This window comes from Danio rerio, chromosome 19, assembly GCF_052040795.2.
Source record: "Danio rerio strain M-AB ecotype USA chromosome 19, GRCz13ab, whole genome shotgun sequence".
Taxonomy (NCBI): domain Eukaryota; kingdom Metazoa; phylum Chordata; class Actinopteri; order Cypriniformes; family Danionidae; genus Danio; species Danio rerio.
Genome location: NC_141039.2, coordinates 46,089,446 through 46,112,462, shown reverse-complemented (window position 1 = coordinate 46,112,462; position 23,017 = coordinate 46,089,446). Strand labels below are relative to the sequence as shown.

Here is a 23,017-nt window from a genome sequence, read left to right as displayed (position 1 = left end):
TATATATATATATATATATATATATATATATATATATATATATATATATATCCTCATATCCTTTCTACAGCTATCTTCATCTGGAAGAAACCCCCCTCCTCCCCTTCTTCCACCTTTATCCAGAAAGGGCGGCAGTGTGGCCCAGTGACTAGCACTGTTGCCTCTCAGCAAGAATACCAATGGCATGCTGGGCCATCTGGTATTTCTGTGCAGAGTTTGCATGTTCTCCCCGTGTCCACTTGGGTTTCCCCCGGGTTCCCCGGTTTCCTCCCACCATCCAAATGTGCTCTATATTATGGATAAAATAAGCCTAAATCTTTTTTCTAATGTCTTACTCTCAAAAAGTTCACCTTGGCCTCAGCAGCGGGGGAGTTTGAGATCAACCTGAGCTCAATTTCCCTTCGCCCTGAGAAAAGGGGGAGCCCTGGGCCCGAAGATCCCTTGAGCTCAGGGCTCTTTCCCGGAACAGCATGCCAAACAAGCTATGTATAAATCATGAGCTAAGTGTAAACTCCTGAAATGACTACAAATATCATGGAAGATGGCTATCAAACGCACATAAAATAGATAAAAACTCAGTAGCAGACCAAAAAACTGCTGGCTTAAATTAAAAACATTACTTTAAGGAAAAACCAATGCTTTCAATTTTTCCTAGGGGCTTCATACTTTGCTTTAAGGCAAATTTAATAAAACAGATAAAAAACAGAAACCATAATTTTCCACTTAATCCAAATACAAATATGTACTTTGAACGAAAGACACAGTAGCTTCACTTTTTTCAGTGTAAATGTGTAGATTGACCAGCAGAAAAACTCTGCTTGTCTCATTGTGTACATAGAGAATTCCTGTCTGTCGTGGGACCTTCCAGATAATGAACACTAAGCCAGATTTTGAAGGTTGTGGGCACTTGCGTACATGTGTTTGTGTTTTGGGCTTCACCATGGAAACGGTGTCAGCCTGTTGGCGAGTGACTCATTGTGGGCAAGAGGGGAAGCGAAAGACATCAGCAGAAAGGGAAAAACTGAAGCAGCATGTGACTGAATCAAAGAAGGGAGTGTTTGGCTGATGCTCTTGTGAAAGACTCGCCGAGTTAACAATCAGACTTTGAGCAGGTCATAAATTAACCGAGACATGTTGTGACCGATTTATAACATGTCTATTACATAATGTAAACTCCCATATGAACCAGAGATTCGTAGGGCAAAGATGAGTTGTGCAGTTTTGGTGTCTGCATTGAACAAATGTGATTGCTTTACTATATAGAAAGTAATAAATGCAAGTGTTTAAATAAAAATAAAACATCAAACTATTGGTTAAGTAGTTTTCTGTTGTCATTTAAACTCTGAATAAATGCTGGATTGTATTAAAGCAACCTTTTTAAAAAAAAAAAAAAAAGAAAAAGCTCATTTTACAAGTCTCCTATAGTTAAACAGTTAACTTGAATCATTTTACAGGGTTTCTGCAGGTTTCATCAAGTCAAATTTCCGACTTTTTAAGACCTTCAGACCCTTATGAATGAAGTTCAAACTTAAAAAAAGGCTAAACACTGAGGATTTTTTCCAATGGCCCAGTTAAAACATAAAAAAAACATTAAAAACAAATGTTATTGTAAGAAGATGATTAAACCATGTTGGTGAATAGAGTCAATAAATAATCTTTTGTGAATGTGAATGTTAGTGATTAGACGGATGTTAGCCAGATGTACATAGAAAAATTAGAACCTGTTAAAAATTATTTGAGACCTACAACACAATAGCCCCTTTCAAAAATACAGACCCTTTTACCTGAAATTTTCCGGAAAGGTCTGTATGTGTGAACAGGCCCTTTTTGAAAATACAGGCAAATTCGTTCCAGTAATTTTCCAGAAAGAGAAGTTGTAACATTATCGGTAATTTGCTGGAATTCTGCTCTGTGTGAAAGAAAGAAGAAAAATAGCCAGAAAGAGCGTTTTTACGCTTAGAACTCGCTGATGCGAGACGTCTAATCCAGCCAATCAGAACATTCAAACACATCTGCGCTGTTTATGAAAATAGTTTATGAATTCCAGACGTGTGCACTTGAAGCAGCCGGTGAGCGCCAGCACACATACACGCATTATGTACATCTCGACATGCGAAAGTGTTCCTCTATATTTTCATCATTGTTCACAATACTTCTCCATCCACAGAGTTTGTAATGTAGTCAAATGTTGACGAATACAAGCGTGGCCGTTTAGAGGTCATTTCTGGTTACTGATGACCGAATTTACTGGTATTTTGGAATGGATGTGTGAATGCTCTTTTCTGCAAAAATTCCGTAACGTTCTTGCCTGTGTGAACAGCGCTTTTTTAAAATTTACCAGTTAAAAAATTTCCAGATATTTACCGCTATCACTGTGTAAAAGGGGCTAATATTTCAGTCAATTTCAGACTTTTTAAGGCTTAAAATTTTGTTTTTTAAATTAAGACTTTTAAAGTTTTTTTATTCATTCAGCTGATTTCTTGTTCTGGCGGGGTCACTTTTAGCTAAATTGAATCGGAGATAAAAAATTTAAAAAGTGATAATTTTCCTACTTTCATTTTAAAGTTTGAGTCTTTTTTAATTGCACTGTAAAAATACTGAGTTCCACACAATTCCTGCATGTTTTCCCAAGACAAATCGATTACGTTAACTTAATAGTTTTTACAAATTTAACTGGATTAAACAAAAAACTATTTAGTTCCCCCCAAAAGAACCACACAAAATAATTGTGTTCTTTTAATAACTAGCTTAAACAAGCTGCACAATTTTTCTTTTCCATAATTCTTAAAAACTATGAAGTCTTGAAGATAGTGTGCTGAATTAAAAAAATACAAAAAATGTTTTTTTAAAAATCAGCATTTTAATACCAGTTTATATTAACAAAGATAAAATGATACTGGAATTTGTATGATTTTATTATCTGCATGTGCAAAGTTTGGGGTCAGTACGATTTTTAAAGGCTGCATTTATTTAATCAAAACACAGTACAAATTGTAAAATTGTGAAATGTTATTGCACTATTAAATAACTGCTCAAAAGTAGTTTATAATTTAATTTAATCATTTATTCCAGTGATTTTAGTGATGAATTTTCAGCTTCATTACTGCAACCTTCAGTCACATGATCCTTCAGAAACCACTCTATTAATATTATTATTATTGTTATTATTAATATTTTTTATATTATTATTATTATTAATGGTAATAAAAGCAATAATGACGGGAGTAATAATTTCATTTGAAACTACATACAATAAGAAAGCAGTTATTTAACATTTTTATAAATATTTACAAATGTAACAATTTTTTTACATTTAATAAAAGGCGCCTTGATGAACAAAATGATTTACTTAAAAAAAGAAAAGAAAAAAAAACTGACACCAAAATTTTGATCGGTAGCATAAGTGTTAAAAACACCTGCCTAAAATATAAAATAATACCCTGAAATTCGTATGTTGTTATAATTTGCAGGTAAATGTTAAAAGAATTCAGATTTTTAATATCAGGTTCCATTCATGAACATAATATAATACTCTGGTATCTGTATGTTTTTATGATTTGCATGTAAATGTAAAAAAAAAATACTGCGTTACAATACCAAATTACATTCCTGAACAGAAACAATAGTCTACAATTTGTATGTTTTTTATCATTTGCATATAAATGTTCAAATAAATCACCCTTGTATTAGCAGGTTGCATAAATGAATGTAAAATAACAATCTGGAATTTGTGTTTTTATCATTTACACGTAAATGTTCAAATAAATCAACCTCATAATATCCAGCTACATTATTCAATATAAAAGAATACTCCACATTTGACATGTTTTTATCAATGAATGTAAAATAATACTCCAGAGGTTGTATGTTTTGATAATTTGCATACAGCAGGATTCAAGAAATACAAATTCTGCATGCTTAACATGGTTTCATTTGCATATTAAGTTGCATAACAACTTAAAGTATAAATCTGTGAAAAGATTATAAGTGTATTTGTGTATTTTTTTTTAAATAGACTATACACTCATATATTATTTTTGTTTTTTAGGTTGTTTTCCCTGCTCCACCATGGCCCGTCGCTCCCAGAGTTCATCATTGGGAGACAACCCCCTGGATCCCAATTATTTGCGTCCCCATTACCGGGAGGAGTACCGCATGGCTATTGATGCCCTGGTGGAGGACGACATCGAGGGTTATTACAACTTTTTACAAAATGCTAACGTGGTGGACTTTTTATCGAGGTCAGAGATTGAGAATATTAAAAGTACTGTGCAGACGCCACAGAGTGCTGGAAATGTACCAGAACTGCCATATGGAGAAATCGATCAGGATGAGTCTTCTGACACCTACTGGCCTCTACATTCGGACTTAGATGCCCCAGGATTAGATCTCGGTTGGCCAATGCAGCAGCATAGTTTTGTGGGACCCACAGAGGTCACAATGCTGGTAAACCCTGCTGAACCCGAACGGCCCAGCATTAAGGAGCAGGCCCGCCGCCTCATCAAAAACGCACATCAGGTGAGTGCATTCAAATGTATTAATAATGTCTGCCTGAAATTAAGTGGAATTTGTAAATACAATGGCATACACGTTTCTTAATGGTGCATGCAATTATTATTTTCCTTAGTAATAAACAGAGATGACAAGACACATGCTTTACTCAAGTTGAAGTACAGAAACTTATGTTTAAAATGACTCTGGTAGAAGTTGAAATACTGATTAGACTTTTGTACACAAGTAAAAAGTACAGCCTAAAAAAATGTTACAAAGTTAAGTAAAAAGTACCCATTACTACTACATGTTTTAGTTTTACTAGGTAGGTAACTATCCGACTGACCTATGTTCAAAGAAATGTCTGTATATGGGTGTTTCTGGGTTGTTGGTGGAAGGGCATCTGCTGCGCAAAACGTACAATTGAAGTCAGAATTATTTGCCCACCTGAATTATTAGCGCCCCCTGTTTATTTTTTCCCCCCAATTTCTGTTTAACGGTGAGAAGATTTCTTTCAACACATTTCTAAACATAATAGTTTTAATATCTCATTTCTCATAACTGATTTCTTTTATGTTTTTTAATAATGACAGTAAATAATATTAGACTAGATATTTTCAAGACACTTCTATACAGCTTAAAGTGACATTTAAAGGCTTAACTAGGTTAATTAGGTTAACTAGGCAGGTTAGAGTAATTAGGCAAGTTCTAAAATCTAGTAAAATATTATTTACTGTCATCATGACAAAGATAAAAGAAATAATTTGTTACAAATGAGTTAATAAAACTAATATGTTTAGAAATGTGTAGAAAAAATCCGCTCTCGGTTAAACAGAAACTGGGGGATTCAGGGGAGCTAATAATTCTGACTTTAACTATATATTGATTTTTTTTTTTTGCTAAAATAAATACTTAACTTTGACTGTAAAGTATTTTTTTCTTTTTTTTTTTGCATTAGGCAAAATTTTCTTTATTCTCTTCAAAGTTATTTCAGAGGGCTTTTTCTAGGGTATTGTGGTTATTTTATTTAACGAAAAAACATTAATTATGAACCAGAGAGAACCCATGCAATATGATCAGAAGTGGACAAGAGGCATTTAAACAGCATATTTTTGTACTGGAATGTGTCCCTTTTTTACCTGTGATCAGATCAAGCAAAATATGTCCTATTACCATGTAAACAGGGCAGCATGAATCATGTTAAACTTCCTCTGTTTCAACTGCGAAGTCATCCTTACCTGTGTCATGGTGATCTTCATAAACTAGCCTACGTACGGTGTGTGATAGCCTTGGTTGAAAGAGCTGCATGCTGCATCAAAAAGGTGCTCAAATTGAGCAATGACAAGAAATAATATAGATCAATTTCATAGAACACATGAAAACAAAAGTAACAACTGTGGTTGAACAATGTAAGGAGCAAAAAGTACAGATATTAGTGTAAAATTGTAAGGAGTAAAAGTAAAACTTTAAAACCAAAAAAATTAATAGTGGAGTAATATCGTTAATTCCCATCTCTGGTAATACATATGCTTAAAATGAAAACGGCACTGCTTTTAATATTAATCTGTTGGTAATCATTATTTTGCTCATGCCTTTAATTGATTCTCACATGTGAGTAGGGAAATTATAGGAATTTTAACTCTCAAACATTTTGCCTTTTTTTGGCTTTTAAATATTTGCTGCCTTTTTTTTTTTTACCTGCAATTGTGGCACAGAATTTTTATGATTTATGAATGTCATTTTATTGGATCACTAGTTGGTTCTTTAAGAAAAAGCCATGATTCTTAAACTTTTCTCTCTCTAACAGTCTTGGTATGTATTTGAGGCCAGGTCTAAACTTATCCGGATAAATTTGAAAATTATGTTTTCATCTAAAAATGCTCCATGTCCACACTATGGTTTTCAGTTCTTTCCATCATCCACACTAAGGCCCCGTTCACACTGCCAGTTAAATGTGATCCAATTCTGATTTGTTGCTCATATGTGACACAGATCAGATCTGTTCTATGATCATGTAAAAACGATTGCATTCAGATATTGGTTTCAGGCCTCCTTCAAATGTGTAAATAAATCAGATATAAATTAGATATGTCACAATGCGACTATCCTGTAAACAGGCAGATCAGATTTATTAAACTTGTGACAATGTGGTACTTCTCCACAGTTTAATGACGTTGAAGGAAGAGCGTGTGTGCCATTCCTAAAATTTCAGACCCACTGCTCCTCATTAAAGCCCACCACAATTTGCTCCCATTTGACCAGAGATCTCTCTCGTACCCACAAATTTCTCTGAACGGTGGAGGTCACCATATATAAGCCATTGACGCAAGCGGCGATGATGTCCCTTTCCCTTCTCCTCCGCCTCAAAATCATTTTAAAGATGGGCAAACTGCATATTTCGCAGAGACGCCCCTTCAGCCCCAACCCATCTCTGGGAAACTAATTAAATATTAAAGACTTATTTTAAAAATTATTAAAGAAAAGGACGAATGTCAAGCTCCTCATTTAAACCTTTTGGAGACAATGTGTCTAAAGTGGAAATCCAGAAGGCTTCGCGTTGCAACAGCAATTTATTAAGATAACTTCAAACCCTATATATAAACACATGAATCAGATATAGGACACAATTAAAAGAATGTGTAAACGGACAAGCAACAAATCGAAATTAGCCATCAAGTCCTCACAGTGTAAACAGAGCCTCAGATATCGTTTTCAGGGCCTCCTTCATATGTGGAAATAAATCAGATATAAATCGGATATGTGACAATGTGATTATCATGTAACAGGCAGATCGGATTTATTAAGGCATTCCGTTTTGTACGTCATTCAACTTGTGACAATGTGGTACTTTTCCACAGTTTAATGACATAAAAGGAAGAGCGTGTGTGTGCCCGGTCCTAAAATGTCAGACCCACTGCTCCTCATTAAAGCCCGCCACAATTTGCTCCCACTCTCTCGGACCCACAAATAACTCTGAATGGTGGAGGACACCATATATAAACCATAGATGCAAGCTGCGATGACAGCCCTTTGCCTCATCCTCCTCCTCAAAATCATTTTAAAGCTGGGTGAACTTCACATATTTCGCAGAGCTAAAAGCATGACAATTTCCCCGCATTTCTGTATGTGCGACATCGTAAATTGTATGCCAAGTGTAAACACATGAATCAGATATGGGTCACAATTAAAAGAACGTGTAATCAGATATAGGCAGCAAATCGGAATTTGGCATCAAGACCTGACAGTGTAAGCGCGGCCTAAATTGGCTGAAAACGCTTAAGCTGCTTTTACCTGAGGTATATCCACTAGGTATTTCCATCTCTTTTCAACCTTGCAGTAAGGCCAAAATGAAGAGAAAAACATGCGTGTTAAACAAAAGAGTATTAGGGTGCTTTCACACCTACACTTTTGTTTCGGAACGTGTCTCGATTGCCCAGTTAGCGCGGTTCGTTTGGCATATGTGAACAGGGCAATCGCGCTCTGTTCCGTGCCAAAGTAATCGCTCCGAGGTCGCTTGAATGAGGTGGTCTCGGCTCGATTGAAACGAACACTGGAGCGGTTCAATTACAGTGAGAAAGCGATCCGATCCGAGCGCGGTTATATCATAGTGTTTTATGGATATGTAATAGGCTTACGGCTATATGAAGAGAGAAATATGAGCATGGCGGAAAGTTTCGCGAGTCTCCGGATGCCCTCAAATGAGTGATGATCTCTCGGTAATCTCGCGTCTCCCTCCCGGTCCTCAAATCGGCTACGCACCCTTCTCACCCCTCCCCACCGCATCTCTCCTCAGACACATCGCGCGCGCACGCTGTCAATCACCACCAAACCACCACCTCTCCTGACAGCTGAGCGGGACGCTGCAAAATAAACCCTGACACTCTGACCAATGTGAGGAGAGTTTACTCGCACGTGATGTGTTTTAGCTCTTTTGGTCCGATTAGAAACTTTGCAGTGTGAAAGCAAACCGCTCCAAGAGCAAAGAGCAACAATGTAACAATTGTAATCTCTGTTTCGGAACAACTGAATCGATTCACAGGTGTGAAAGCACCCTTAGTGTGGACATGGCCTTAATTGTATTGAAATAAAAATAAAAGTAAATTGAATTAAAAGTAACTTTTTTCAATAGTCTAATCTTGATGTACAGCTCCTTTATTGCAATTTTCAATTCTGTTTCCTCCTTCTAACAGGTCATCGCAGTAGTGATGGATATTTTCACAGATGTCGATATATTTTCTGATCTTCTGGAAGCTGCAGCACGTCATGTGCCTGTCTATATTCTGCTGGATGAACAAAACGCGCATTATTTTGTTAACATGGTGGCAAGCTGTAAAGTTAACCTGGAAATGATCCATGTAAGTTTAGCTGAGCTCATCTAACCTATGTTTTCATTTGAATTTTAACAAAACTCAGGCTAAATGGAGATTGTTTTGGTTACAGATGATGCGGGTAAGGACAGTGTCAGGCGTTACTTATTTCTGCCGCACTGGGAAATCATTTAAAGGTCAAGTGATGGACCGTTTTCTGCTGACAGACTGCAGAGCAGTGATCAGTGGAAACTATAGGTAAGCTCAGTGACATTTTAATGCAGATACACTACCGGTCAAAAGTTTGGGGTCAGTATGATTTTTAAATATTTTAAAATAAGCTTCTCCTGCTCACCAAGGCTGCATTTATTTATTCAAAAATACAGTACAAATTGTAAAGTTGTAAAATGTTATTGCACTATAAAAAAAACTGCTCAAAAATGTTTTATTATTAAATTTAACAATTTATTCCAGTGATTTTAATGATGAATTTTCAGCTCCATTACTGCAATCTTCAGAGTCACATGATTCTTCAGAAATCACTCTAATATTAATGAATATTGTTATTATTATTAATGCTAATAGTAATATAAGCAATGATGACTAGAGTAATAATTTAATTTGAAACTACATACAATAAGTCAGGGATCACCAAACTTGTTCCTGGAGGGCCGGTGTCCTGCAGATTTTAGCTCCAACCCTAATCAAACACACCTGAACAAGCTAATCAAGGTCTTACTAGGTATGCTTTAAACCCCTGCAATAAGTAATAAATAAGTATTTTAAAAAACTCTTTACATTTAATAAATGTTACCTTGATAATTAAAAAAAAAAATGAAACAAAAATAAATGACCCCAAACTATTGACCAGTAGCGGACGTAATTAACTCTAAAGCATGCGCTTTTAATGTAATCTGACATTGTACATTTTTCTTTTTCTCTTTCCCCAGCTTTATGTGGTCTTTTGAGAAGATCCACCGCTGTATCGCCCATTTATTCCTTGGAGAGCTTGTTGCCACTTTTGATGAAGAGTTTCGTATTTTGTTTGCTCAATCTCAGCCTCTTGTTGTTGAAAATGCCCTTGTGCCCATGCCACAAGATAGTTACCTCGGCAACCAGTTTGGCTTAAAAAGAACTCAGTCGCTAAGGAATCCCAGAGGATATCTTCGTCAACCTGAACTCGGTGGTTACCAATATGGAGATCGCCTTGACTCCATACTGCCTTTTCGGAGGGATGACCCTTTCCGCCATACAATTGAACCAAGTGCAGGTCCCATGCAGGTCACAAAATATGCAACACAGCAGTTCAGGATGCAACAGTCATTCTTGGATCAAGGGCGCTCAATGTTAGCCTCCCGGCAGCTGGAAATGAATGCTTTTAAAAGGCATAGCTATGCAGAAGGCACCCGCGAGACCTACGCCTCCTCCCGGCAGTACATGAAACAGCGTGTAATGAACAACTTGGAAGAGACTGAATCGCATTACCAGCGAGAACAACATTATTATCAGAGTGAAGGCATGGGACATGATGACCGTGGACACTACGACCGATTTAACTATGGCTTGGCAGATCAACACTCAGATTCTGGATATCCCCCTGAACTTGAGGCACCAGGAAATATAAATGTTTTATCCTCGGATGACCTCAAAAGTGATTCAGAAAAACAGTATAACATAGGAGGTCGCTATGATCCACAAGGCCACAAGAGGCCTGCTGCGGGCCATGCATACGCATGTCAGAGTTCGCCGACTCAGCCCCATCCTCCAGACCAAAAGCAGTTGTTCTCCACTGGAGATCAGGTACGGCAGTCGCTGGACCCCAGCGTGAAGCAGGGGTTGCGGAGCTGGAGGATCAACTCTTATCTCAGCACTTATGAAGATGGAGGAGAGGAAGGCCTGCATCAGCCCATGGGCTCAGATGCTTTTGAAGACTCACATCAACAACCTGACAGCAGACTTTATGGCTCTGAAGGACCAGGTATTCATTCAAACATTAGAGAACGTCCAAATATCCCAACTAAGCCAAACCTTGATTTGCGGCCACGTTTTGGTAAACCCATCATACAAGATAGAAATCAAGTAAAGGATAATACCTCTGATTTGGGTCCCACAAGTGCTGACACATTAAAGCCAGCAATTTCAGCTTCATCACTAGCATCTTCAACAGACAATGAGAAAGAGTTGGCAGAACCAAGGGAAATCAGCATTACCAAGCATGAGTCTTTCCGAACTCGAATTAACCCCATGCTTCAGAGGAGCTCAAGATTAAGGTCTTCTTTAATCTTCAGCTCTTCGAAGCTGGAACAACACAACTCATCGCAAGCCAAGTCCGGTGGAGAGTTACAAGAGGAGAAAGAAGAGAGTGAGCCCATTCGATACTCATCAATTGTGGCAGAGATTCTTGAGAAGAGGAGATCTCTGTCAAGAGAGCCGTTCGATTGGAATAAACATAAAAAAGCAGATGAAAAAGATGTTAAACACGCTTCAACCGGAGATCTGACTACGATCCAAGACACCAAAGAAGAGCCCATCAAAGAGAAGGAGAAACCAGACAACCCTAAACCTGAGGAAAACAAAGTTACACAGCCAACAGTGCCTTCAGCGTCTCAGCAAATAACTTCTTCGCTAAACATGAATGATCCAGCAAGCCGACTTCAGTACTTCAAAGATCAGCAAGAAAAGAGGAAGACCTCCAAATTAGAGTTAGATTTGGGTACAAAAAGTCAAGAAGCAGCCATTAAAAAGCCAGAAACCTTGGATACAGCAACCAAAGTTCCAGATGTGCTTGTAACATCAGAGCAGTCCACTGTAAGGGCACAAGAACCAACAGTTTTGCAAACAGATCCTGTACCACATCGCCCGGTGATTGAAACAAAACCAAAACCATCAGAAGTCTCTGTGGACAGACCCTACACCACCAACAAAACTCTAACGGAGAGCATAGCTGATGCACCAAAGAAAGAGCCTGTTAAGGAACCAACTAAATCACTCAAGCCATTCCCTTCACCCAAGTTCTTAAAACCCTTCAAAAGCTCTCAATCTTCTAGTCGGCGGATATCATGTGGTGAGGAGATTCTCACAGATGCAACAGATGCTGAAAAGAGTGAGCTCAAAAAGTCTCGCAGCTTCAGCACATCAGGAATGTCCCGCACGGAGTCCAGAGAAAGCTTGAGCTCCCTTGGAAACTCTGAAAGCAAGGATACAAAGGCCCTGGACTTCCTCAAGAAACAAACGCAGAGATTGAAGGGTATCCTTGGGCCAAAGGGAGATAAGAAGCACTCAGGAGTGTCCAACTCCCAAGAGGACAAATCAATGAAAACAGTCCCAGAGGTGCAAGAGGAGACCTCAGACAAAGGCAAACCCTCTGAATCCATTTCATCTTCAACCACAGTAGAGAACAAGCCCAGTGCTAAACCGACTACTTCACGCTATCAGTCCTCTACCTCCAATATAATATTCAGCAGCAACCTCAGGGATGATACCAAGGTGATCCTAGAGCAAATCTCAGCAAATAGCCAGAAGACTAGACAGCAGAATGAAGAATCTGGGAAAGGCGACGGGGGTAAAGATGATGTTGCCAATTCACCCTTCCAAAGCCGGAACCGGTTCAGCCGAGCTCCAGTCAACCCACAGGAGAGGGACAATCTGCTGAAGAGAATAGAGAGCATGCGCAAAGAAAAGAAAGTCTACAGTCGTTTCGAGGTACTCTATCGCAGCCGAGAAGAGTGTTGCTGGGAGCGGGGAAGTGTAGAGCAGGCAAACCAATTTCTGATTAGATCAATCAAATGAGATCCTTGTGCAATATTTGTAGTGAACTGTAAACAGTTTTAAGGAATACTCCACATTGTTTTTGGGAAAATAAGCTAATTTTACAACTCCTGTAGAGTTAAACAGTTTTACTATTTTTTTTAATTCATTCAGCCTATCTCTGGATCTAGTGAAGCACTTTTAGCTTAGCTTAGCATATATCACTAAATTAGATTAGACCATTAGCATCTCCTCTAAAATTACAACGAAAAATGAAAATTTGCTATTTTCTAGGCTGATATGGCTAGGAACTATACTCTCATTCTGGCGTAATAATTAGTGAACTTTGCTGCCGTACCATGGCTGCAGCAGACGCAATAATATTACACACTGACTAAAAATATTTATGAATAGTCACTGCATAATATATGTAATGGTGCCTGCTGCATAAACATTTCCCGTTGGTCTACACAATGTACTTACAGAAGAGTTGAGCTTTATATAAGAAAATTATCTAAACTATTTGGTCATTTTTATTTTTATAATTTTTTCTCCAGATAATATAAAACTTATAGATGTATATGAAAAATAGAAGTCCCATCAGGAAAGAGATGACATCAAATATATAGCAACAACAAAAACAAAAAAACTGTAGAACTCTTAAATCAAACCTAAACTTTTCTACCCCCTTCTAAGCACCATCCCTCCCATCTCCCACCCCTCCCTATTTCCTGGGGCCTTCAATAAGTATGCAAAAATGAATCAAGACACAAATAAATAAATAATAAACCAATTGAAAAAAATGAATGAATGAATGAATTAATTAAAGATATAATAAATATATAGGTAAATATAAAAGAAAAAATCAAAAAGTAAATACTAAAAGTTACTTTCTCCCTTTTGAAATTCTAGTCAGCAGGTCCTGAAATGAAAGGTTCTCAGTAACAGACAGTATGGGATTCTATGTTTTGTTAAAGGAGCTCAGTGATCCTTTAAAACAATGTCTCAGTTTCTCAAGATAGATGCTACGTAGAACCTCTTTAATCCAGTCTTCTATTGATGGAGGGGACACATGTTTCCTTTTGAGGAGAATTGCACGCCTGGCGAGCAAGGTGGTAAAGACAATGACGCAGCCTGTTGATGTTAATGTAGTTGGGGTTGCAAGATAAACAAAAGGGTAGTCAGAAGGTCAGGAGTGATAATTGCATCAGGAGCTTGAGAAAGAATTGTAAAAATATTAGGCCAATAGTTTGATAATTTTTAACAGGACCAGACATGTGAAGGTAATCAGCCGGTGACTGCTTACATCTGTTACAGGCACTAGTTGGTCATTTTTGAGATGCTAATGGTCTAATCCGATTCAATTATCTATGCTAAGCTTAGCTAAAAATGCTTTATTCAGACCCAGAGATCATCTGAATGGATTGAAAAATTGTAATACTTAACTGTTTAAACTGTTTAGGGGGGTTATAAAATGAGCCTACTTTTTAAAATTGGATTGTTCCTTTAGGTAAAATATTTGATGTAGCAGATATTATTATGAACAAATTATCCTTTTAATGTGACATGTATATATTTATTGGCCTTTTTGGGTATGTCTTTAAATTTAAATATAATAATAAGATTGAAAAATTGATTAGTTTAATGCTGTATGAGACTTTTATTCATTTGCTGTTTGAAAACTACTATGCAAGTATCAGTTTGTTTGTAGCATCCAATCTATTTATGTTTTAATTTACCATATAAATAAATGAAATAGACTATCACACAATCTCCTTTACTATTTGTGGGTTGATGGCCGAGGTATTTTTGTTGGTTGTTTCACTTACATATCTGTCACTCTACTTCAACAGATGGGGAATAACCTGGGATAACAAAACATGGAGGAAGGGGCCAATGTTCCTCACAGAGAACTGTAAAGAGAACCTGAAACCGTACTTAAACAATTGTACCAAAACACCCCAAATACTGCTGTGAACAGACACAGAGAAGCAAGTAAGTCGCTTCAGAATAAAAGCGCCTACTATAAACGACTAGTAATTTAATGGTCCATGGATCTCATAAAACAAAATAGCACAACCTCAAATATGAGGAGTCTTGTTGCAGCAGGAGGAATATTCCTTGCTCTGTGCCAATCTGAGCCCACAGATGATTCACTGTGCCCTTATAAGGCATTAGGGGCATACCTCATAACAGTAATAACACAGCATCTCTGCAAAGTACAAATCAGGCCAAAGGAGGGTTCGGACTTCAGGAGGCTTTTCTCAGCTTGGACATTTTTTTTTACTTCTATGATGTCTTCATGATGTATATGTACGCCATTTCCAGCCCTGCTAAAGGAAATTAACGTGTTTGGGCAGAAGCTGAGATATGCTACTCTGAAGGCACCAAAACACACCCTCTCTAAAGTACACCACACAAACGCCCCAGGACACGTCATGCTGAAATTATGCTTTGGTGATGACTCTGTGCCAACGGATCACAGGCATAAAGCACAACCAGAGATGGTTGGTAGACAACGCTTTTACTTGAAAATAAAAAGCTCAACTGAGAAATGACCGGAAAGTATGTAAGGGATGCATGAAAATGAAAGGCCTGTTCATTCATTTTTCCTCTATTAACAGTGTGCTATCAAGAAAGTGGATTGAATGCTGAGAGAGTGGAGTGGAGCTGAATTAATTTTATTATTATACTGGCAATCAGAACTCGCCGTTTAATGGTTTCAAACTACACGTGTACATTGTCAAGAGTAACTGTAAAATATTAGGTTAACAATAAAAGCTCTCAGGACTGGGCTTTGGCCTGTATTTTATCAATGCAAAATGTAATTAAGACAGATATTACTGAAAACCAAAGAACTCCCAGAACGCCCTGCTGGATGTGTCATAGGACTGATTTATGGAAACCGGAAGTTGTATATCTGATTGAGAAGTATGATGGATTAAACTTTGACAGAGTCACTGATACTGTACGTTCATGTATAAATACAAATCTGGGGGGATTTAGACTTGTTTACAAACCTTTTTTATTGTGTCATAAATTCTGAATAAATGTTTTCAAAACTTTTATATTCTAGGTATGGATATAATTTAATGTTGTATTTGTTGACATAAAACGATAGTGTTGCTTCTAACATGTTAAAATATAAGAACAGACTGCAAAACCACTTCTCAAAACATTTGCTGTATAATTAAATTATTTTTCTGTCATGTATTAGGAACTCATCTTCAGTTTGTGTGAGATGTTCATGGTGCTTTTTCTGAGATATCCATGTGCACCTCTGCATTCTGGGTGTGGTTTAACTCGTCCAGCAGCTTGGTCAACTGCTCCAGCTTCTGTTGCTCTGTTGGGACAGACACACAAACACACAGTAAAATATCCGATTACTCTGAGGACAACAGGGTTTCTGTGGGTTTAAAATATCTTAAGGGAAACCTGTTATCTTTTTACAACATGTAAAATAAGTCTCTGATGTCCCTAGAGTGTGTGTATGTGAAGTTTCATCTCAAAATGTCGCACAATTAATGTTTTATAAACTTTTTAGGTTTGATCTAAATCAGGGGTGCCAAAACTCGGTCCTGGAGGGCCGCTGTCCTGCTTAGTTTATCTCCAAGTTCCTTCAACACACTTGCCTGGAAGTTTTAGTATACCTAGAAAGAGCTTGATTAGCTGGCTCAGGTGTGTTTAATTGGGTGTGGAACTAGATTATGCAGGAACCCTGATCTAAACTGTGCTGTTTTAGTGACGGTCGCTTTAAATTTAAATTAGATTGTGCTCTTTTTAAAAGAGGGCAGAGCTAAAAAATATGTGTGTATCAAGGTGACTAATGGCGGATGGCTACTTCTCACTCAGGGTTGTTTATGCTAATGAGGGAGAGATCATCATTAATGTGCAGGGCGTTCCCCCCTATGATGACACGTACAAAGGGAAAATGTCAATAAAAGTGTCTCAAGTGTGATTATAAAAAATTCTATTAATTCATTTTTACCAAGTTAAGTCAAGTTTTATTGTCATTCCACTACATGAGTGGATTTACAGAGGAACGAAATGTCGTTTCTTGCAGGACAGCGGTGCTACATAAATTAATAATAAACACAAACACAACACCAGACATAAGAGCTATTTTAAAAAGCTATGCATAACTAACATATACTATACACATAAGACAGGCTATACAAGTACTTTTACATGAGACTGTACAATGTTGTGTAAGATATTGTGCAAGAGAGGTATTAAAGGTGAATATTGTACAAAAGAGGTATTTAAGGTTTAATCTTGTGCAGGAGTTATTTAAGGTTGAAGCAAGCAGTGCAAGATGATTGTGATACACTTATAGTAAACATCGTTTTCCTTATTGAGACCTTGTAAGATGGAGTTTAAATTAAGTGTCAAGTGCATAAGAGAGAACAGTGTTTCTACAGGTGGTTTGTCAAGCCCACTCACCTGTATCAAACACAATTTGAAATGCACAATGTTTCCAAGAGACATGGAGGGGTTAAGAACGTGTCTATAGTGCAAATGTGCAACCTTTTACCATTCGAGGCTGGCTATATTCGCACACTGTTGCCACACAACTGTGATTAAACCCCTTATAAAAGCGATTGTTGCATAAAAGGTTCCTTTAAAATGTCTCAACTTGCTATTTTACAAATTCTACAACAACCTGGATAGTTCATCCAAAATTGAAAACTTGCTATTAATTTACTCTCCCTTAGGCAATTTAAATAATCTACTTTAAAAAAAAAATCTATAAATGGGGTATTAAATGACTTTTTCTGAGCCAGATATTTGTTAATGTTTTAATTCTGAACTTGCTTCATTTTGATAAATTTCTCCAAAAATATGATAATTAACTTGTGTTCTGTCTATACATTCAGGGAACATATTGACACATTGTGTTCATTTCAAGATATTCGTTAAAGGTCTTTGGAATGCTTTAAAATGTAAATTTTTTATTTAACATTTGACCATCTCAACTGAAACATAAAGAGGAGGTGGGGCATATTGTAGCTCCTCCCCTTTAAAAAAAAAGGCAATAGTGTTTTGTTTTACCTCAGCTCTGCCAGTGAGAGTGGTTGAGCTCAAGAGCATCAAATGAAAAGCAAATGTGAAGTATCTTGAAAGGGGAGGGGCATGTTAGATACTAGAGAGCATTTGATTGGTCAAGATTTGATGAGAAACTGAAGTATGAATAAAACCGCTCATCCATTTAATCAGGAGTGACATACTACAAGCATTACATGTGAATGTGGTCACTGTATTGGTGCTTACTAGCTTATGTATATCCTAAAACTAAATTACTGATAAGTAAGTAACATTTAAAAAACTTTATTTTCATTTCACTGAACCTTTAAATTTGAATCACCTACTCTAAAATAGTCTTTAAACATCTTACTTCACCTTTATAAAACCTGCAGAAACCCTGAGATGGTGTTGATCTCATGATTAAGGACTCTCGATGCTGAGAGCTCAGTTTTAGGTCTTGCGGACTTTCGAGTATGAGGTTACTTTCCTGTGCAACCCTAGCTTTGTGTTTAGTCATCTAGCCTTTGGATGTTTCTAAAAATGGCTAAATTCAGAATAGCACACTCTTATTATCTGTGTGTACAAATATATATTCTGAACTCATTCACTGCGTTGTTAAACGGCCAAATGAGTCATATTGGAAATATTTTGGACTAATTTGGCTATTTCTGAATGAAATTAGAAACCAGGAAATGTTACACTAAAACACACAGCACTTTGTTATACACACACTGGTCTTACTGAAGAGGGCCTTAACACGTATGCAATGGAAAAAGAAATGACAATAAAACACACCAGCCTTCAGCAGCTGCTCAGTGCTGTATTCTGCAGACTGTATTTCTGCTGGAAGTCTTTGCGGAGCCTGTAAAATAAATAAATAAAAGATGATTTAATTTCTTTTTTAAATGTTTTCCAAGTGCAGTTTAACCAAGTGCAGAGTAGCCAATCTGGAAAAAAATAATATTGACTATAAAAATAATTGGAAACCGTTTTATTATAGCCAAACTAACATAAATAAGACTTCCTTCAGAAGAAAAAAAACATGAAAATATTCACAGGAGAACTAATAATATTTAATTCATTAAAATGGTTGCTTTTAATGTAATATCTATTCTCACATGCCACTTACAAAGACAGCAGACAAGTTTTTATGCTGCTCCGTCAACTGCTGAAGCTGATTCTCAAACTTCATCCTAAAATCAAATGAGTGTGAATTTCAAAAGCAGTATTTCTTAGAAATAAAAAGTCATCTTTTATTTTACAATGATTCGTTATTCTAGTACAATCAGTACAATCTAGTACAATCAGTAATACTAACAGAAACTATTGTTTCTGAATGGATATTAAAATAAATATCCTGGGTAGGGTTGCACCAGCTGTTCCTAAGTTCTTTCTTAAACTGGAACGTAAACTTAATACTTGGGGCTTAGTAACTACTAGCTGGTTTGTAACTAAATTTCTTACTTCGGTTGCACCATGTTTTTTTTAAGGCAAACTGTAGTTAGTAGGTCGTAAGCTCTCCGTAATGTCATACGTAGTCACATTGAATGACCATATCCAATAAAAAACATTTAAATTATTCAATTGCTTTAAAAATCGGCAACTAATGCGTCCATTTATAACTGTCCGATGAAAATTAAATAACAAAATTAGATTTTTATAGTAAATTGCTTTACAGTCAGTCACTATAACAGACGACACACGTACCTGCATCGCGAGCAGTGAATTCATATGAAATACACATGAGGTTATTAAAACATTAAACTTGATTTTTTTTATATCCTACACATGAATGAGAAAAGAGCAGGGAGAAAAACTTAAGTCAAAGAAATTCTCGTTTTAACTGATGGATACAATTAACAAAAAGCACTCTTTGATAGAAAATTAAACTCTTCTTTCATAAACCAAAAAATGCGAGATTTGGGAGGAAAACCATTTTTCAGTATTATCCTGAGCTCCTCGATGTAAACTAATCTCTCTGTCATCTCTTTTTTACCTTTACCATTATACAAGGGGGGATGCTGCCGTAAATATTATTTGGAACGTAGCGTTAAAGTTCAGTGGTGGGAAAAAAAAAAAAAAAAAAAAACATTAACTTAGTGTCCCTTTAAGTCACAACTAAGCTACGATTTAACTTACACACTGCTGGTGCATCCGGCCCCTGATGATTACATATACACTACCTGACAAAAGTCTTGTCGTCGATCTAAGTTGTAAGTAATAATAACTTGACATCTAGTATATATGGGAAACTGGCAGGAGGTAGATTTTCCAAATGAATCATCTGTCGAACTGCATCCTACTCACCACAAATACTGCAGAAGACCTACTGGAACCTGCATGGAGCCAAGATTCTCACAGGTATCAGTCAAGTGTGGTGAAGGAAAAATCATGGCTTGGGGTTACATTCAGTATGGGGGCGTGCAAGAGATCTGCAGAGTGGATGGCAACATCAACAGCCTGAGGTATCAAGACATTTGTGCTGCCCATTACATAACAAACCACAGGAGAGGGCAAATTTTTCAGCAGGATAGCGCTCCTTCTCATACTTCAGCATCCACATCAAAGCTCCTGCAAGCAAAGAAGGTCAAGGAGCTCCAGGATTGGCCAGCCCAGGCACCAGACATGAACATTATTGAGCATGTCTGGGGTAAGATGAAGAAGAAAGCCTTGAAGATGAAGCCAAAGAATCTTGATGAGCTCTGGGAGTCCTGCAAGAACGCTTTCTTTGCCATTCCAGATGACTTTATTAATCAGTGATTTGAGTCATTGCAGAGATGTATGGATGCAGTCCTCCAAGCTCATGATGGAGTCAGACACAATATTCATTGTTTCCACTGCAGCATGACTTTATATTCTATACTGGACATTATTTCTGTTAAGTGACAAGACTTTTATCTAAGAAAAGCCAAAGCTTACTGTCCTAATTAAATAATTAAAAATCAAGGCATGATCATATTTTATTTCGGTGAAATAAGCATAATCTAGAGGCTTTTGCCTTTCATGTAAGCCACTTCTTATACCAAATGATCAATAAGAAGTCAAGATATTATTTGTTGTTCCTAAAACTTGAATAGGCGACATGACTTTTGTCAGGTAGTGTAAATATGCTTAGCAGTTTATTAATGCTAATACGCCTACAACAATTCTGTGACATCATCTCATATCTAGCGTCTATGTAATACTAGGAGTCTGCTATTTAAAACAGTGAGTCATCATACCGAATCTTTCTGTGCTTTAATTTTGTCTCCTGGATCTGAAAGCTGTACTGCTTGACCAGTTCCTCTTTCTGATGATTCTGCTCCAGCTGCCTGCAAAGTTACAAATTAGATTTGAAATCAAATACAATCACGACTCTCGGTGCGTTTCGCGAAACATTTTTTAGCAAAATGACAACAAAAGGCTGCTCCCTCTTCATTGTCCTACTTTTAATATGATTTGTGTAAGTTATTGAGTCAATACACACCCTGTAGTAAACTATTTGACCCGAGACCAAAGCTCAATGTGTCTCATTGTGGTTCACATGTGATTCAGATTAAATAACCGTGAGTGTTATTATGATACTGACATATGCTTACCTTTGTGCCTCAAGCTGGAGGTCCTCACATTTGAGCTGCAGAGATCTATTTAACTCTGTAGGGCAGGAAAATGTGTCTTATAACAAATCTTAAATGTAATTAATAGGAAATTTAATGTGTGGGGTTACGTTTTAAGATTGCTATACAGGGTTATATAAAAGCAAATGCCTCAGTTTTTGTTTTACACTACAGTACCTTCCTTCGCATTCAACGTTCCTTCCAACTTTAACGCTTCTGCAGCTACTGTAATATAAAATACAATCGTCATAATCCTCATTTGAATGAATAGGACAGTACAATCCAAACTCATTCATGTTCATTATACACATACAGGCATCCTCCTCCTGCTTCCTAGCACATTTGAGGAGCATTACTTCCGTCACTTCTTCTTCAAGGATTTTCTTGACTGAAATCAATAAAGTGGGGTTAATTTTTGATTTATACTGAGATTGATTGTCTGATTTACAGTTTATAGATGACAACTGACCTTGCTGTAGCTTTCTGAGCTGGGTTATAAGCTCCTCTGGTTTCAGTTCGGCTCGGCTGTCTATAGAAAAATTAAATGTTATAAAGTAAACACAATACAATATCTTCCAGTCACATTGAGTGGACATTGATTGAAGGGTAAGTTCACCCAATATAATAATAATTGTATTATTTACACACCCTTTACTTATTCCAAACCAGTTTGACATCCTATCTTTTGTACTATAGATCACAAAAGAACACATTTTTGTAAAAAAGCTAAAAAAAAAAAAAAAAAAAAAAAAAAAAATATATATATATATATATATATATATATATATATATATATATATATATATATATATATATATATTCAATATAACCATTGACCTCCGTAGAATTTGTTTTTCCTGACTATGGCAATCAATGGTTTATAGCTTTCTTCAAAATATCTTCTTGTGTATTTAACAGAAGAAATTAAACATAAAGGTTTATAACCACTTGAGGGTGAGTAAATGGTAAGTAAAATTTCCTTTTTTTTCGTTGAACATATGGGCTAGGCCCTAAGCCCTGTCCACATATAAACAAAAAAAAAGCACAAACAGTACCGAAACTCTTTGGTTAAGTACAGTGGGGACATTGTTAACTTACTAATGTAATTTGAATCGGAATGTAATTGATTATAAGTCAATGAGTCATGTCATACCTGGGCTTTTTGATGTCTTAATAATGTCTTCGATGCTGAATGATGACTCTGTACAAAACAATCACACTCGAAAATCAAACTTAACCTGCTTAGCTCACTAGTCAACATCTATACACAAAAACAAAGAAGAAAGCAAAACAACCTACCAAGTAACTTACTCATTACGGCTCCAGGTACTGCTTAAATAGGATAAAAATATCTTGGTAATTACAGTATAATTATGAAAGGTAAATAAATGAATATAGTGATGAGGATGTGGACGTTCAGATGTCAGTTGCTCGTCCTCGCGTACTTTTAAACGACGTTCACTTCACACGGAGTGTTTGCTAAACGTTATGCATTCTTGTTAAACTGTGGCTATATATTATTAGGTATAATGTGCAGAATTATTTTTTCAACAACTTTAAAATGTATCAATACTGACTTACAAGGCGTTTTTTTTTTTTGCTCTATAATACTACTAATACGCTTCAAATCGCTTTAACTGCCGTTTGGTTTTAAATTGGTCATTTGGCGCCATCAATTGGTCAATCAAGGAACTGTATGAGGACTTGAATTGACTTAATATAAAATGATTGGATTACCAAATAATTTTCTTAATTCGCTTTACTACTAGTTTTAATGAAACTAAATTGATACGTTTTGAATCAGACTACTTGTCTGTGTTAACAATTAAAATAACCAATTTTTTTAAATAC

General features: G+C 36.6%; 3 protein-coding genes across 6 annotated transcripts in view; 1 reads left to right on the top strand and 2 right to left on the bottom strand.

Annotated features, from left to right (window-relative positions):
• Positions 1–15,613, top strand: part of sack1hb (scaffolding CK1 anchoring protein Hb) — a 27,697-nt gene extending 12,084 nt beyond the window's left edge. The window contains 5 exon segments of the mRNA NM_001365994.1: positions 4,049–4,518; positions 8,682–8,846; positions 8,932–9,056; positions 9,749–12,500; positions 14,399–15,613. Coding sequence (NP_001352923.1) covers positions 4,069–4,518; positions 8,682–8,846; positions 8,932–9,056; positions 9,749–12,500; positions 14,399–14,419 — 3,513 coding nt within the window. The 5' untranslated portion in view covers positions 4,049–4,068 and the 3' untranslated portion in view covers positions 14,420–15,613.
• The window catches only part of wasf2 (WASP family member 2), a gene marked incomplete in the record, with an annotated part of 185,745 nt that overhangs the window by 82,546 nt on the left and 80,182 nt on the right, over positions 1–23,017 (bottom strand).
• si:ch211-199g17.9 lies at positions 15,016–23,017 on the bottom strand. Of its 4 annotated transcripts, none has more exons than XM_087293856.2 (11): positions 22,612–23,017; positions 22,466–22,495; positions 22,320–22,367; positions 21,636–21,695; positions 21,480–21,554; positions 21,344–21,391; positions 21,149–21,203; positions 20,792–20,881; positions 18,700–18,763; positions 18,366–18,432; positions 15,554–15,888 (listed from the first exon to the last, which is right to left on the bottom strand). In XM_087293856.2, exons 2-11 carry the CDS (start codon positions 22,479–22,481, stop codon positions 15,791–15,793), a joined length of 621 nt encoding a protein of 206 aa, XP_087149982.2. In that variant the 5' UTR covers positions 22,482–22,495; positions 22,612–23,017; the 3' UTR covers positions 15,554–15,790.

What these genes read in the sequence shown, in the direction of transcription:
- si:ch211-199g17.9 (XM_087293856.2), bottom strand. An exon ending in GCTCAGAAAGCTACAGCAAG is followed by an intron (nt 21,555 to 21,635) that starts GTCAGTTGTCAT and finishes TATTGATTTCAG; the next exon opens with TCAAGAAAATCCTTGAAGAA. An exon ending in CTCCAGCTTGAGGCACAAAG is followed by an intron (nt 20,882 to 21,148) that starts GTAAGCATATGT and finishes GTAACTTTGCAG; the next exon opens with GCAGCTGGAGCAGAATCATC.